We start from the raw sequence: 14,407 nt of genomic DNA, 5'->3' as shown, positions 1-14,407 counted from the left end.
GTCCTCTCTCCCTGTGTCTCTCCCCATGCTGTGCCTGTGTGTGTCTCTCTCTGTGTCTCTCCCCATGCTGTGTCTGTGCCTCTCTCTGTGTCTCTCCCCATGCTGTGGTCTGTGCCTCTCTCTGTGTCTCTCCCCATGCTGTGCCTGTGCCTCTCTCTGTGTCTCTCCCCATGCTGTGCCTGTGCCTCTCTCTGTGTCTCTCCCCATGCTGTGCCTGTGGCCTCTCTCTGTGTCTCTCCCATGCTGTGCCTGTGTCTCTCTCTCCTGCTGCTGTGCCTTGTGTCTTCTCTCTGTGTCTCTCCCCATGCTGTGCCTGTGTCTCTCTCTGTGTCTCTCCCCATGCTGTGTCTGTGCCTCTCTCTGTGTCTCGCCCCATGCTGTGCCTCTCTGTGGCTCTCCCATGCTGTGCCTGTGCCTCTCTCTGTGTCTCTCCCCATGCTGTGCCTGTGCCTCTCTCTGTGTCTCTCCCATGCTGTGCCTGTGCCTCTCTCTGTGTCTCTCCCCATGCTGTGCCTGTGTTCTCTCTGTGTCTCTCCCCTGCTGTGCCTGTGTCTCTCTCTGTGTCTCTCCCCATGCTGTGCCTGTGTCTCTCCCCATGCTGTGCCTGTGCCTCTCTCTGTGTCTCTCCCCATGCTGTGCCTGTGTCTCTCTCTGTGTCTCTCCCCATGCTGTGCCCCCCCCCCCCCCCCATTGTGTGAGTGTGTGTCTGTGTGTCTGTGTGTCCTATTCTGGACCATACCTGCATGGGTGGGGGAAGCCATCTTGAGCCCTGGCAGCAGACACCGGAAGTTCTCACTGACACTTCCGGGTCTCACGGCTGGGGGCTGCGCAGCTCAGACCCGGCCCCTGCTCCATGCATTGTCTGCTCTCTGCTGCCCCCCTGCTCTGATGGTCAAAAGCGGAACAGCCACAAAAAACGGAACATTTTACAGCATGCAGGGCAGCCGGGACAGAGACTAAAAAACCGGGACAGAGGTTAAAAAACGGGACTGTCCCGGCTAAACTGGGACACCTGGTCACCCTAGCTATACTCTCTGTCAGAGTATAGTGCGGTCAGGTTATACTCTGAGTCAGTGTATAGTGCGGTCAGGTTATGCTCTGTGTCAGAGTATAGCGTGCTCAGGTTATACTCTGTGACAGTGTATAGTGTGGTCAGGTTATACTCTCTGTCAGTGTATAGTGCGGTCAGGTTATACTCTGAGTCAGTGTATAGTGCGGTCAGGTTATGCTCTGTGTCAGAGTATAGCGTGCTCAGGTTATACTCTGTGACAGTTGTATAGTGTGGTCAGGTTATACTCTCTGTCAGTGTATAGTGCGGTCAGGTTATACTCTGTGTCAGTGTATAGTGAGGTCAGGTTATACTCTGTGTCAGTGTATAGTGCGGTCAGGTTATACTCTGAGTCAGTGTATAGTGCGGTCAGGCTATACTCTCTGACAGATTATAGTGCCGTCAGTGTATACACTGACACAGAGTATGACTATGTATTAGTAAAATGCCAGGTCTCCTTTGCGCTGCACTAGTTCCTTCCGGCTTCGGGCGACCATTAGAGCCCAAGCATCAACCCAAAATGGCCGACCTCAATAAACCTCCTGGCTCCGCCCCCACCCGCCTCCCAAATACCATTAGCGGTTCCCCCAGTCATTCTGCTCAGGAAATATATCTTCCCAGATTTACATTCTTTACTGTCACCTTTTTCCCTCCTAAATCTCATAGTCAAATCCCATTTAAATATGCAGAAGCCACTGTGGGTGTCACACTGCTATAGTGTGTGTGTGTGTGTGTGTGTGTGTGTGTGTGTGTGTGTGTGTGTGTGTGTGTGTATAACAAGCAGCTGTACTGTGTGTGTGTGTGTGTGTGTGTGTGTGTATGTGTGTAAATAACAAGCAGCTGTACTGTGGGTGTATACTGTAAATAAGAAGTACTGTACTGTGTGTGTGTAAATAACAAGTAGCTGTACTGTGTGTGTGTGTGTGTGTGTGTGTAAATACAAGCAGCGTAGTTACTGTGGGTGTGTAAATAACAAGCAGCGTACTGTGGGTGTGTAAATAACAAGCAGCGGTACTGTGTGTGTGTGTGTGTGTGTAAATAACAAGCAGCGGTACTGTGGGTGTGTAAATAACAAGCAGCGGTACTGTGGGTGTGTAAATAACAAGCAGCGGTACTGTGGGTGTGTAAATAACAAGCAGCGGTACTGTGTGTGTGTAAATAACAAGCAGCTGTACTGTGTGTGTGTGTAAATAACAAGCAACGGTACTGTGGGTGTAAATAACAAGCAGCGGTACTGTGTGTGTGTAAATAACAAGCAGCGGTACTGTGTGTGTAAATAACAAGCAGCGGTCTGTGTGTATGTGTAAATAACAAGCAGGAGTACTGTGGGTGTGTAAATAACAAGCAGCGGTACTGTGGGTGTGTAAATAACAAGCAGCGGTACTGTGGGTCGTGTAAATAACAAGCAGCGGTACTGTGGGTGTGTAAATAACAAGCAGCGGTACTGTGGGTGTGTAAATAACAAACAGCAGTACTGTGGGTGTGTAAATAACAAGCAGCGGTACTGTGGCTGTGATAAATAACAAGCAGCGGTACTGTGGGTGTGTAAATAACAAGCAGAGGTACTGTGTGTTTAAAGAACAAGCAACTGTACTTTGGGTGTGTAAATAACAAGCAACGGTACTGTGGGTGTGTAAATAACAAGCAGCGGTACTGTGTGTGTTGTAAATAACAAGCAGCGGTACTGTGTGGGTGTGTAAATAACAAGCAGCGGTACTGTGTGGGTGTGTAAATAACAAGCAGCGGTACTGTGGGTGTGTAAATAACAAGGCAGCGGTATTGTGTGGGTGTGTAAATAACAAGCAGCGGTACTTTGTGTGTGTAAATAACAAGCAGCGGTACTGTGTGGGTGTGTAAATAACAAGCAGCGGTACTGTGGGTGTAAATAACAAGCAGCGGTACTGTGGGTGTGTAAATAACAAGCAGCGGTACTGTGGGTGTAAATAACAAGCAGCGGTACTGTGTGGGTGTGTAAATAACAAGCAGCGGTACTGCGGGTGTGTAAATAACAAGCAGCGGTACTGTGGGTGTGTAAATAACAAGCAGCGGTACTGTGTGTGTGTGTAAATAACAAGCATGTGGTCCTGTGTGTGTGTAAATAACAAGCAGCGGTACTGTGTGGGTGTGTAAATAACAAGCAGCGGTACTGTGGGTGTGTAAATAACAAGCAGCGGTACTTTGTGTGTGTAAATAACAAGCAGCGGTACTGTGTGGGTGTGTAAATAACAAGCAGCGGTACTGTGGGTGTAAATAACAAGCAGCGGTACTGTGGGTGTGTAAATAACAAGCAGCGGCACTGTGTGTGTGTAAATACCAAGAAGCGGTACTGTGTGTGTGTAAATAACAAGCAGCAGTACTGTGGGTGTGTAAATAACAAGCAGCGGTACTGTGGGTGTGTAAATAACAAGCAGCGGTACTGTGTGTGTGTGTAAAATAACAAGCAGCGGTACTGTGGATGTGTAAATAACAAGCAGCGGTACTGTGGGTGTGTAAATAACAAGCAGCGGTCCTGTGTGTGTGTAAATAACAAGCAGCGGTACTGTGTGGGTGTGTAAATAACAAGCAGCGGTACTGTGGGTGTGTAAATAACAAGCAGCGGTACTGTGTGTGTGTAAATAACAAGCAGCGGTATTGTGTGGGTGTGTAAATAACAAGCAGCGGTACTTTGTGTGTGTAAATAACAAGCAGCGGTGCTGTGTGGGTGTGTAAATAACAAGCAGCGGTACTGTGTGGTGTAAATAACAAGCAGCGGTACTGTGGGTGTGTAAATAACAAGCAGCGGTACTGTGGGTGTAAATAACAAGCAGCGGTACTGTGTGGGTGTGTAAATAACAAGCAGCGGTACTGTGGGTGTGTAAATAACAAGCAGCGGTACTGTGGGTGTGTAAATAACAAGCAGCGGTACTGTGTGTGTGTTTAAATAACAAGCAGTGGTACTGTGGGTGTGTAAATAACAAGCAGCGGTACTGTGGGGTGTGTAAATAACAAGCAGCGGTACTGTGGCTGTGTAAATAACAATCAGTGGTACTGTGGGTGTGTAAATAACAAGCAGCGGTACTGTGGATGTGTAAATAACAAGCAGTGGTACTGTGTGTGTGTGTGTGTGTGTGTGTGTAAATAACAAGCAGCGGTACTGTGGGTGTGTAAATAACAAGTAGTTGTGCTGTGTGTATGTGTAAATAACAAGCAGCGGTACTGTGTGTGTGTGTAAATAACAAGAAGCGGTACTGTGGGTGTGTAAATGACAAGTAGCGGTACTGTGTGTGTGTGTAAATAACAAGCAGCGGTACTGTGTGTGTGTGTAAATAACAAGAAGCGGAACTGTGGGTGTGTAAATAACAAGCAGCGGTACTGTGGGTGTGTAAATAACAAGCAGCGGTACTGTGGGTATGTAAATAACAATCAGCGGTACTGTGGCTGTGTAAATAACAAGAAGCGGTACTGTCGGTGTGTAAATAACAAGCAGCGGTACTGTGTGTGTGTAAATAACAAGCAGCGGTACTGTGTGTGTGTGTAAATAACAAGCAGCGGTACAGTGGGTGTGTAAATAACAAGCAGCGGTACTGTGTGTGTGTGTGTGTAAATAACAAGCAGCGGCACTGTGTGTGTGTAAATAACAAGAAGCGGTACTGTGTGTGTGTAAATAACAAGCAGCGGTACTGTGGGTGTGTAAATAACAAGCAGCGGTACTGTGTGGGTGTGTAAATAACAAGCAGCGGTACTGTGTGGGTGTGTAAATAACAAGCAGCGGTACTGTGTGTGTGTAAATAACAAGCAGCGGTACTGTGTGGGTGTGTCAATAACAAGCAGCGGTACTGTGTGGGTGTGTAAATAACAGGCAGCGGTATTGTGGTTGTGTAAATAACAAGCAGCGGTACTGTGTGTGTGTAAATAACAAGCAGCGGTATTGTATGGGTGTGTAAATAACAAGCAGCGGTACTGTGTGTGTGTAAATAACAAGCAGCGGTACTGTGTGGGTGTGTAAATAACAAGCAGCGGTACTGTGGGTGTAAATAACAAGCAGCGGTACTGTGTGGGTGTGTAAATAACAAGCAGCGGTACTGTGGGTGTGTAAATAACAAGCAGCGGTACTGTGGGTGTGTAAATAACAAGCAGCGGTACTGTGTGTGTGTGTGTGTGTGTAAATAACAAGCAGCGGTACTGTGGGTGTGTAAATAACAAGCAGCGGTACTGTGGGTGTGTAAATAACAAGCAGCGGTACTGTGGCTGTGTAAATAACAATCAGCGGTACTGTGGGTGTGTAAATAACAAGCAGCGGTGCTGTGGATGTGTAAATAACAAGCAGTGGTACTGTGTGTGTGTAAATAACAAGAAGCGGTACTGTGTGTGTGTAAATAACAAGAAGCGGTACTGTGTGTGTGTAAATAACACGCAGCGGTACTGTGGGTGTGTAAATAACAAGCAGCGGTACTGTGGGTGTATAAATAACAAGTAAAAGGGATAAAGGGGAATGTTACAGGCAGTAGAGGCTTTTCCCCTAATATCTCCGGAGATAATATACACATTAAATCATGGGACAGTAACCCCATTATTTCCTATGAACGAGACATTTTTATCCCTATGAAACGTTAATGTTTGCCAGATATCCCCACACATATTATATGCAGCAGCATAACAAGAAAGGCAGGAATCACTGCACACAGCAGAATAACAGGAATAGAATAAACGCTCATTGGAAGGGGACAAGATTAATAAGACTATCAGATATTATATTATTATCCCACACGCCTATAAAGATGCCGTGCCACCTAGGGCCAAAATAAATCAGCGGCAGAGTTATATCCGGGGGACTGACGCATCTCTTTACAGTATCACACACCTAGAAATATTGTGATAACATTTATTAAATGAGATGAGACGCGGTGAGATAAACACTTGTCTGACAAACATTCCCAGGGAGAAGCAGGAATATGTTATTCTGCATCATACAATTGTTATATTATAAAGCATTTCCATTTACTGACACAGCTCAAAACACATATATGTAATGGGTATACACTCCTACATCACTTCTATACGCTCGCTCCCAGAACAGGAACTAAACAAAGTCATTTATAACAACAATCAGATATCCCCAGGACACGTATGTAAAATAATATACAGTATGTATTTATTGTATTGCAAAGTGCTGAAGTTCACCTCCGGGTAACTTATTAATACAGCTCAACCCCCTTATAACGCTGTGATTTGGGTCCAAAGAATCGCATCGCGTTATAAGCGGATCGCGTTAGAAATAATGTACAATTGTATGCATTGTACAATAAAGTACTTAAGATACCAATAATCGTGTTGTAAAGTATTCATAAATACGAAAATTGGGAGCCGCGCTTGCATCGCGTTATAAGCGGATTTGCGTTGTAACGGATCGCGTTATAACGGGGTTGAGCTGTATATGAGATATTTATAACTTTTCTCTCCCTCGCTCACTGAATCACTCCCAGTATATTCTTTTTACTACAGTATGTACTATATTATATATACTATTTCTTTGGGTTTCCCCTGCTGGGCTGGGAACAGTACTCCTAGCTCCTGATTCTGACTCAGCCATTATTACGTACATAGAACACAGCATGAAGAGGCTCAGTGAAGGTGGCAGTGACGGTGTGTAAGTGTCTGATCGGGTCACACAGCTGATAAAAGGACAGCCGCCCAGCCTCATAGTCCAGGTATATTACTAATCTCTGCAAGGGAGACTCGGGATATATCTCTGTTTCTATTGAGTCATGTATCACTGCATGATTATTATGCCACATGCACAAACACCAGGACTTCTTATTATTTCCTATGAGGGACTGACGTCCTTCCCTTTCTATACTGGGATAGGAAATCCCTACCCCCCTGATCCCTGAGTCACTGATCTCCACTTCCCAGTAATGTTGTCCTGAGGAAAAACTCCTGGTGCTTAAAACCTGAAAAAACTCAAATCTCTCTGGTGTATTTGGGCGTAACTGGTCTCTTTCTGACCAGGATGCAGTTTTCAGGTCACCTGATACAGATACATTATTAGCAGCTGTATTTACATCCAGTAATATGTTTAAAGCCTCCTGCACATAGAACCCGCTCTTTGCTTTTAGATCAGTGACAATATCAGTTAATCTCTGTGAAGTCAGTGGGATCAGAACCTCATCCAAATCCCCTACAGAATGGACCATATTATCCTCTCTCTCTCTGTCCTCATTATCTCCCTCCTCAGCATCACAAAAGTCAGCATTGTCTGATTCATGTCCTTGTAAACCGGTTAATGGATCAGTGATGTTGCACAGCGCCTCAATCTGAAGCATCTTCTTGGACAGCTTGTCCTTCTTTATTTCCAGCTGCTGGATTAGATCAGAGACTCGGAGAGAAACCTGCTCTTCCCACCTGGTGATCTTACTCAGAACTCGCTTCTCTAGGACTTCCAGCTGTTCCCGATTGTACCTAATCAGGGCAGTGACTCGGTCTGTTAACCCAGCTGCTTTTTCTTGCGCTTCTCTCTTGTGTTCCTGCAGACTCTGGGCTCTTTTCTCAGTCTCCTCTCTCACTGAGGTCAGTTTCTCCAGAATATTTCTCAGTTTCTCCTTCTTCTCAGAGGCCTCATTCAGCGTCTCCACCTGGTGTCCACTGTGCTCTCCAAACACGCAGCAGGACACACAGATACAGGCAGCATCCTCAGTGCAGTAACACTTCAGGATCTCCTTTTGAACAGGGCATTTCCTGTTCTTTAAGGAAGCGGTTGGCTCAGTTAAGACGTGTTCCTCTGGCTTGCTGTGTTGCTTTAGGTGTTTATCACACAGGGAGGCGTCACACAGCAGACAGGTTTTAGCAGCAGGTACAGAGGAGTCACAGTAAGTGCAGAAGATCACAGTCTCCGCCTGCTCTGGCTGAGTAGAAAGGAAACGCTCCACTATGTTACACAGCGTCAGGTTCCTCTGCAGTGCAGGACGCTCCTGAAACTCTGCTCTGCATTCAGGACAGGTATAAACTGCAGATCCTTCCTGGGAATCCCACACACTCCCAATACAGCCCTGGCAGAAGTTATGCCCACATCTCAGCGTTACATGCTGGGTATAAGTGCTCAGGCAGATGGGGCAGGTTAGCTCCTCTCTCAGATCAGCAGACGCCATGCTTGGAAGCAGCAAGAAGAAATGAAACTGAAATTCTCTTCTCTCTCATATAACCAGTGGGACGTGTTTTTCCCTTCTCAGCACACAGGGGGCGGGGAGTTTGTTACTCAGACTTTAGGTGTGTGACTGTTAACCCTGTAAGTTCCTGGCTGCAGTATCCAGTATGTGGAATAAGATTATTTATAAGAATTTGCAGCATCTCACCTTACATGAGATGTTTGGGTTCATGTGACAGAGGTGCAGCACCTAAGGGGTTAAGTTACCCTTTAAGCCAGCTGTGTGTTATAAACCTAAGAAAGTCGCTCCCTTGCAATCAGGCAGGCGCTTTATGGGTGTGTGCCCCCCTCTCCTACTTACTGTTATTGTCTCTCTCTGCGCCGCTTCTCCCCACCAGCGGCTGTGGGGTTAAGCCCGGGGGGAGGAGCTAGTAATGCAACGGGGAGGGAGGCTATATGAAGTGAGCCCGTGGGAGGGAGAAGATCGTTCTCTCATGTGTTGCAGCATGGCCTACACTGTCTGACCGCAAGGAGAGCTGGCGGCGGGCGCGGGAGGAAGAGGCCACAGGAACTCTTACTCTCAGGAACTGGTATATTCATTACTGTGGCGCTGGATAGCTCACAGAGTAAAAGCGGCTTGCAAAAGCGCTGGAGGCTGTGTGTGCAACTCCCACTGACAGTGTCACATGGGGGACGGAAAAACTAATATACAGTTAGGTCCGGAAATAATTGGACACTGATACAAGTTTTGTTATTGCAGCTGTGTACCAAAATAAATTCAAGTTACAGTTAAATAATGAATATGGGCTTAAAGTGAAGTCTATCAGCTTTAATTTGAGGGTATTCAAATCCAAATTGGAGAAAGGGTTTAGGAATTAAATCTCTTTAATATGTAGCCCCTTCTTTTTCAAGGGACCAAAAGTAATTGGACAATTCACTCAAAAGCTGTTTCATGAACAGGTGTGGGCTATTGCTTTGTTATTTCATCATCAATTAAGCAGGTAATTGGTCTGGAGTTGATTCCAGGTATGGCATTCGCATTTGGAAGCTGTTGCTGTGAACCCACAACATGCGGTCAAAGGAGCTCTCAATGCAAGATAAACAGGGCTTCCTTATGCTGCAAAAAAAAGATTAAAATCCATCAGAGAGATAGCAGGAACATTATTAGTGGCCAAATCAACAGCTTGGTACATTCAGAGAAAAAAAGAACACTCTGGTAAACTCTGCAACACAAAAAGGCCTGGACGTCCACAGAAGACATCAGTGGTGGATGATCGTAGGATCCTTTCCATGGTAAAGAAAAACCCCTTCACAACATCCAGTCTAGTGAAGAACACTCTCCTGGAGGTAGGCATATCATTATCCAAGTCTACCATAAAGAGAAGACTTGACGAGAGCAAATACAGAGGGTTCACCACAAGGTGCAAACCATTCATAAGCCTCAAGAATATAAAGACCAGATTAGACTTTGCCATACAATAACTAAAAAAGCCAGCCCAGTTCTGGAACAGCATTCTTTGGACAGATGAAACTAAGTTCAACCTGTACCAGATTGATGGGAAGAAAAAAGTATGGAGAAGGTTTGGAACGGCTCATGATCCAAAGCATACCACATCATCTTTAAACACGGTGGAGGCAGTGTGATTGCATTGGCATGCATGGCTTACAATGGCACTGGGTCACTAGTGTTTATTGATGATGTGACAGAAGACAGAAGCAGCCGGATGAATTCTGAAGTGTATAGGGATATATTGTCTGCTCAGATTCAGCCAAATTCAGCGAAGTTGATTGGACGGCGCTTCACTTTACAGATGGACAATGATCCAAAACATACTGCGAAAGCAACCCAGGAGTTTTTTAAGACAAAGTTGTGGAATATTCTGCAATGGCTGAGTCAATCTCCTGATCTCAACCCGATCGAGCATGCATTTCACTTGCTGAAGACAAAACTTAAGGCAGAAAGACCCATGAACAAACAACAACTGAAGATAGCTGCAGTAAAGGCCTGGTAAAGCATCACAAATGAGGAAACCCAGTGTTTGGTGATGTCCATGCGTTCCAGACTTCAAGCAGTCATTGCCTGCAAAGGATTCTCGATAAAGTATTAAAAATGAACATTTTATTTATGATTGTGTTAATTTGTCCAATTACATTTGAGCCCCTGAAATAATGGGACTGTGCATGAAAATGGTTGCAATTCCTAAACATTTCATACGATATTTTTGTTCAACCCCTTGAATTAAAGCTGAAAGTCTGCACTTGTATTGCATCTCTGTTGTTTCATTTCAAATCCATTGTGGTGGCGTACAGAGCCAAAATTATGAAAATTGTGTCAGTGTCCAATTATTTCCGAACCTAACTGTATATGTGTAGCCGTGTATTATTTTTGGCTACTAATCTGCCCTGCCTAACACATAAGCCCTGGTACCAGTGCAGGCAGTGTTAGGGTTAATCAGGGTTTTCACCTTCAGTAAGCAGCTCCCTTGAGTGACGAAGGGAGGGGGGGGGGTTAAGGCTGGTGTAATGCCCAATCAGGGGCTCAGACCTTGGACCTTCCCTCTGGGTACAAAAGGGGCTGCATATCTAAATTTAGTTCAGTTCTCTCCAGAGTAGTTCTCTGTGTTGGAAGCAGGGCCGCCAACAGAAATCATGGGGCCCAGGACAAATGAAAGGAGCAGCCACCCCCCCCCCCAACCCATAGTGCACCTACCACGGAAAAAATTTTTAGCGCACAACTTTTATTTAACTGTTTTCTTGTTAGTGTTAATACGGAAAAAAATTACAATGCAATTTGTTTATTTTTATATTTTCAACAAAAGTCAAACATACCCAATGCTACATCCAAGGTGACAAAAGGCCTGGGGGATTCAGTATGGGCCTGGGGGGAGGGGCGTGGGGGGATTTGGATGATAAACTTTGTTAGGACCCCGGCGGGAGGATTTGACAGAGAGAGAGAGACAGAGACAGAGAGAGAGAGAGAGACAGAGAGAGACAGAAAGTGGGGGTGGGGGGTGAGGGGGTGGGTAGGTGTCTGACTCTTGGGTGGGTGACTGACACTTGGGTGGGTGACTGACGGGTGGGTGGGTGACTGACGGGTGGGTGACTGACACTTGGGTGGGTGACTGACAGTTGGGTGGGTGACTGACGGATGGGTGGGTGACTGACGGGTGGGTGACTGACACTTGGGTGGGTGACTGACACTTGGGTGGGTGACTGACGGGTGGGTGGGTGACTGACACTTGGGTGGGTGACTGACGGGTGGGTGGGTGACTGACACTTGGGTGGGTGACTGACGGGTGGGTGGGTGACTGACACTTGGGTGGGTGACTGACGGGTGGGTGGGTGACTGACACTTGGGTGGGTGACTGACGGGTGGGTGGGTGACTGTCACGGTAGCTTACAGGGTTATAATATACACCAAAGTACTGGGTTGAATTGAATACGACTATGATATAATAAAGAGATGTTATTCCTTAAAAGACAGGTGGACACACAATATTGGACAAATAACAAATGGAAATATAGACACTTACTGAGGGGAGGGACAATGAAATAACCAGCATTCAGGTTAGCAGTTCATCAGTCATCAGGTATCATTCAGATGAAATAACAAAGACAATGAAGACAATGGGCATAGAGCTTACCATCGTTTTGATGTGATTTTGGCTCTATACCCTAACATTGGGTCTCAGGTATTGGATGACAATTACCTGCACCCAATTGCTCTTTGCCAACTCACGTGGGAAGCCAGCTAGTACCTGCCCACAGGGGGTTGGCACTCCTCTAGTCAGAGACCCATTTCCTTAGCCCCACTCTAAAAAGCTGGCACCTCTAAGTCTGCCAAATGGGGATCTGGACTTTAAGTGTGACTTATGGCACTTCATGTGAATAGCCATGTCCTGCTCTATCTCCACCCTGTATACACAATCTGGGGGGATGAGCCTTTGATCACTGGTCTTTCTGTAGACACACTGTGGCCCCCTGACCATTAGCATTCCTTAAGGGACAGTAACTTTCGCAGGCTTTACTGTAGGCATAAAATATAGTGGATTTACAATATTTTATATACATCAAAATATTCCGTTCGGTTGGGCCGAGTGGGCTAAAACTTGGCAGACCCTCATGCCGGAGGGGACTCTCCATGGTGGCCAAGTTTCAGCTTGCTGCGACCCACCGAACCGGAGATACAATATTAGATTTTAAAACGACATGTTTTACAAATTGCATTTCTCCGCCATTGGAGTCAATGGCAAAACCACAATTTAAACAGTTAACCATACTCCATTCGGTTGATCGGAGAGGGCTGGAAATTGCCATGCAATCATGCCGGAGCTGTGACTGCATGCTGGCCAAATCCCAGCCCTCTAGTCCCTACCGAACCGGAGATAATGGTTTCAGGTTTTCACACTTTCGCACTTCACGTTTTAAAACCTAGCGGCTTTTCTCCGCCATTGTCGTCAATGGCGGCGACCTCATGGCGGCCGCGATCCTTTCCCGTGATCATTGCCCGTCGGACCAGGTTGGGGTCGAGTAAGGGGGTCCCCCTAAGCTAGGGGCAAAAAGAATTGGACCGCTAGCTGCCCCAGAAACAAAGTTACAATTGTAATATGTTTGAACTTGGAAGTGACCAAGTTCCCACGGTAATTGAGTGATCAAAGCCTTTCGTTGAAGTTGTAGCTATTTTCGGATACTGCAGTTTGGCAGGCGGCGTTCTTGGAGAGCGGACTCGAGGGATCCCCATTGAAATGCATTACGCCTATTCATCTCAATGGGTAACGCGCCGCTCCTCCTCTCGGGTGCCACCTGCTGGTCTTTCTCGATATCGGGCCCAAAACCTTGAAATCTCCATAGACTTCTATGGAGCTTCAATGGCGACAAATGGGGGTTAAAAAGGCGGGAAGGGGAACAAAGGGCCATAAACATACACACACAGTTAACCCTTTCCCTCCCGATCTGATCTCAATGTATGTGTTTGGTGCATACACTGTAAGGCTAACAACACATGTAATCAGTGACATACATTTTGGTATTGAGGCAGGGGCATAAAAACACACTAAACCATTATTATAGTTAACCCCTCGCCTCCCACACGAGGGTAGGGGTGGCCAGCTGGGGTGTAACCCCTTTATTACCGGCCAGCCACCTCATCTCGTGACAGTGACTGACTGACAATTGGGTGGGTGACAGGTGGGTGGGTGACTGACGGGTGGGTGACTGACACTTTGGTGGGAGGGTGACTATGACTGACTGGGTTGGTGTCTGTATTCATTCACACACAGACTCTGACACTCACAGACTCTGACACTCACACACTCACACACTCACAGACTCACAGACTCACAGACTGACACTCACAGACTCACAGACTCTGACACTCTCAGACACTGACCCTCACACTCTCACACTCTGACACACACTCTGCCACTCACACACTCTGACAATCACACACTCAAAGACTGACACTCACACACTCTGATACACAGGCTCTGACACTCTGACACACACACTAAGACTCTGACACTGTGACACTCTGACACTCACTCTGACACAGACACACGGGGGGCCAACGGAGCAAGGGGGGGCAATGGAGCAAGGGGGGAAAACAGAACAAGGGGGGGCAAACAGAGCAAGGGAGGAGGCAAACGGAGCAAGGAGAGGGGGGGCAAGGGAGGCATGGGAGGCAAGGGGGAGGCAAGGAAGGCATGGAGCAGTATTTACCTTACTAGCTCCATGCAGGAAGAGGCGGGCCTCGCTTTGCCAGCTCGGATAGAGCTTGGTGTGGGCCCCAAAAAAATCCTGGCAGCGTGCCAACCTGAGCCAGCCAATCAGGAGGGGGGAGTGCCAGCACGGGCCAGCCAATCAGGAGGGGGGTTTAAATTTTTTTGTGTGTGAGAGAAACCACCAGCGCTAAATCCTGTCACCCCGTGGTGACCGGGCAATGGGATTTGTCGAGGGGCACGGCCGCGCAGGAAGCCCGGGTGGCCGGGCCCCCCGACTCACGGGGCCCAGGACGCAACCCCGGCAGACCCCCGCTGTTGGCAGCCCTGGTTGGAAGTGCAGAGCAAAGCATCTGGCCACCTTCCTTCCCCTCCCTTAGGGGAGTGGGATAACTACCCCTTATTCCACCAGGGAATAAGGGATGAGCTGAGGATAGACTCTTGAGAGTGCTGTTAATCAGGGGCAGAGAGCTTTCCTGCAGGGACTGCACCCAGCTCTGCTGGGGCCTGTGGGGAATGGAG

The 14,407-nt window shown here is 47.1% G+C and overlaps 2 protein-coding genes across 2 annotated transcripts in view; one reads left to right on the top strand and one right to left on the bottom strand.

Annotated features, from left to right (window-relative positions):
* Positions 1-14,407, top strand: part of LOC142464645 (uncharacterized) — a 755,558-nt gene that overhangs the window by 618,057 nt on the left and 123,094 nt on the right.
* Positions 6,610-8,218, bottom strand: LOC142465260 (E3 ubiquitin/ISG15 ligase TRIM25-like). Its single transcript, XM_075569269.1, has one exon. It carries the CDS (start codon positions 8,170-8,172, stop codon positions 6,610-6,612), a length of 1,563 nt encoding a protein of 520 aa, XP_075425384.1. The 5' UTR covers positions 8,173-8,218.

This window comes from Ascaphus truei, chromosome 13 (assembly GCF_040206685.1).
Source record: "Ascaphus truei isolate aAscTru1 chromosome 13, aAscTru1.hap1, whole genome shotgun sequence".
In the NCBI taxonomy this organism is placed as follows: Eukaryota; Metazoa; Chordata; class Amphibia; order Anura; family Ascaphidae; genus Ascaphus; species Ascaphus truei.
The sequence above is the reverse complement of the archived record's forward strand: the minus strand, read 5'-3'. Positions and strand labels throughout refer to the sequence as shown.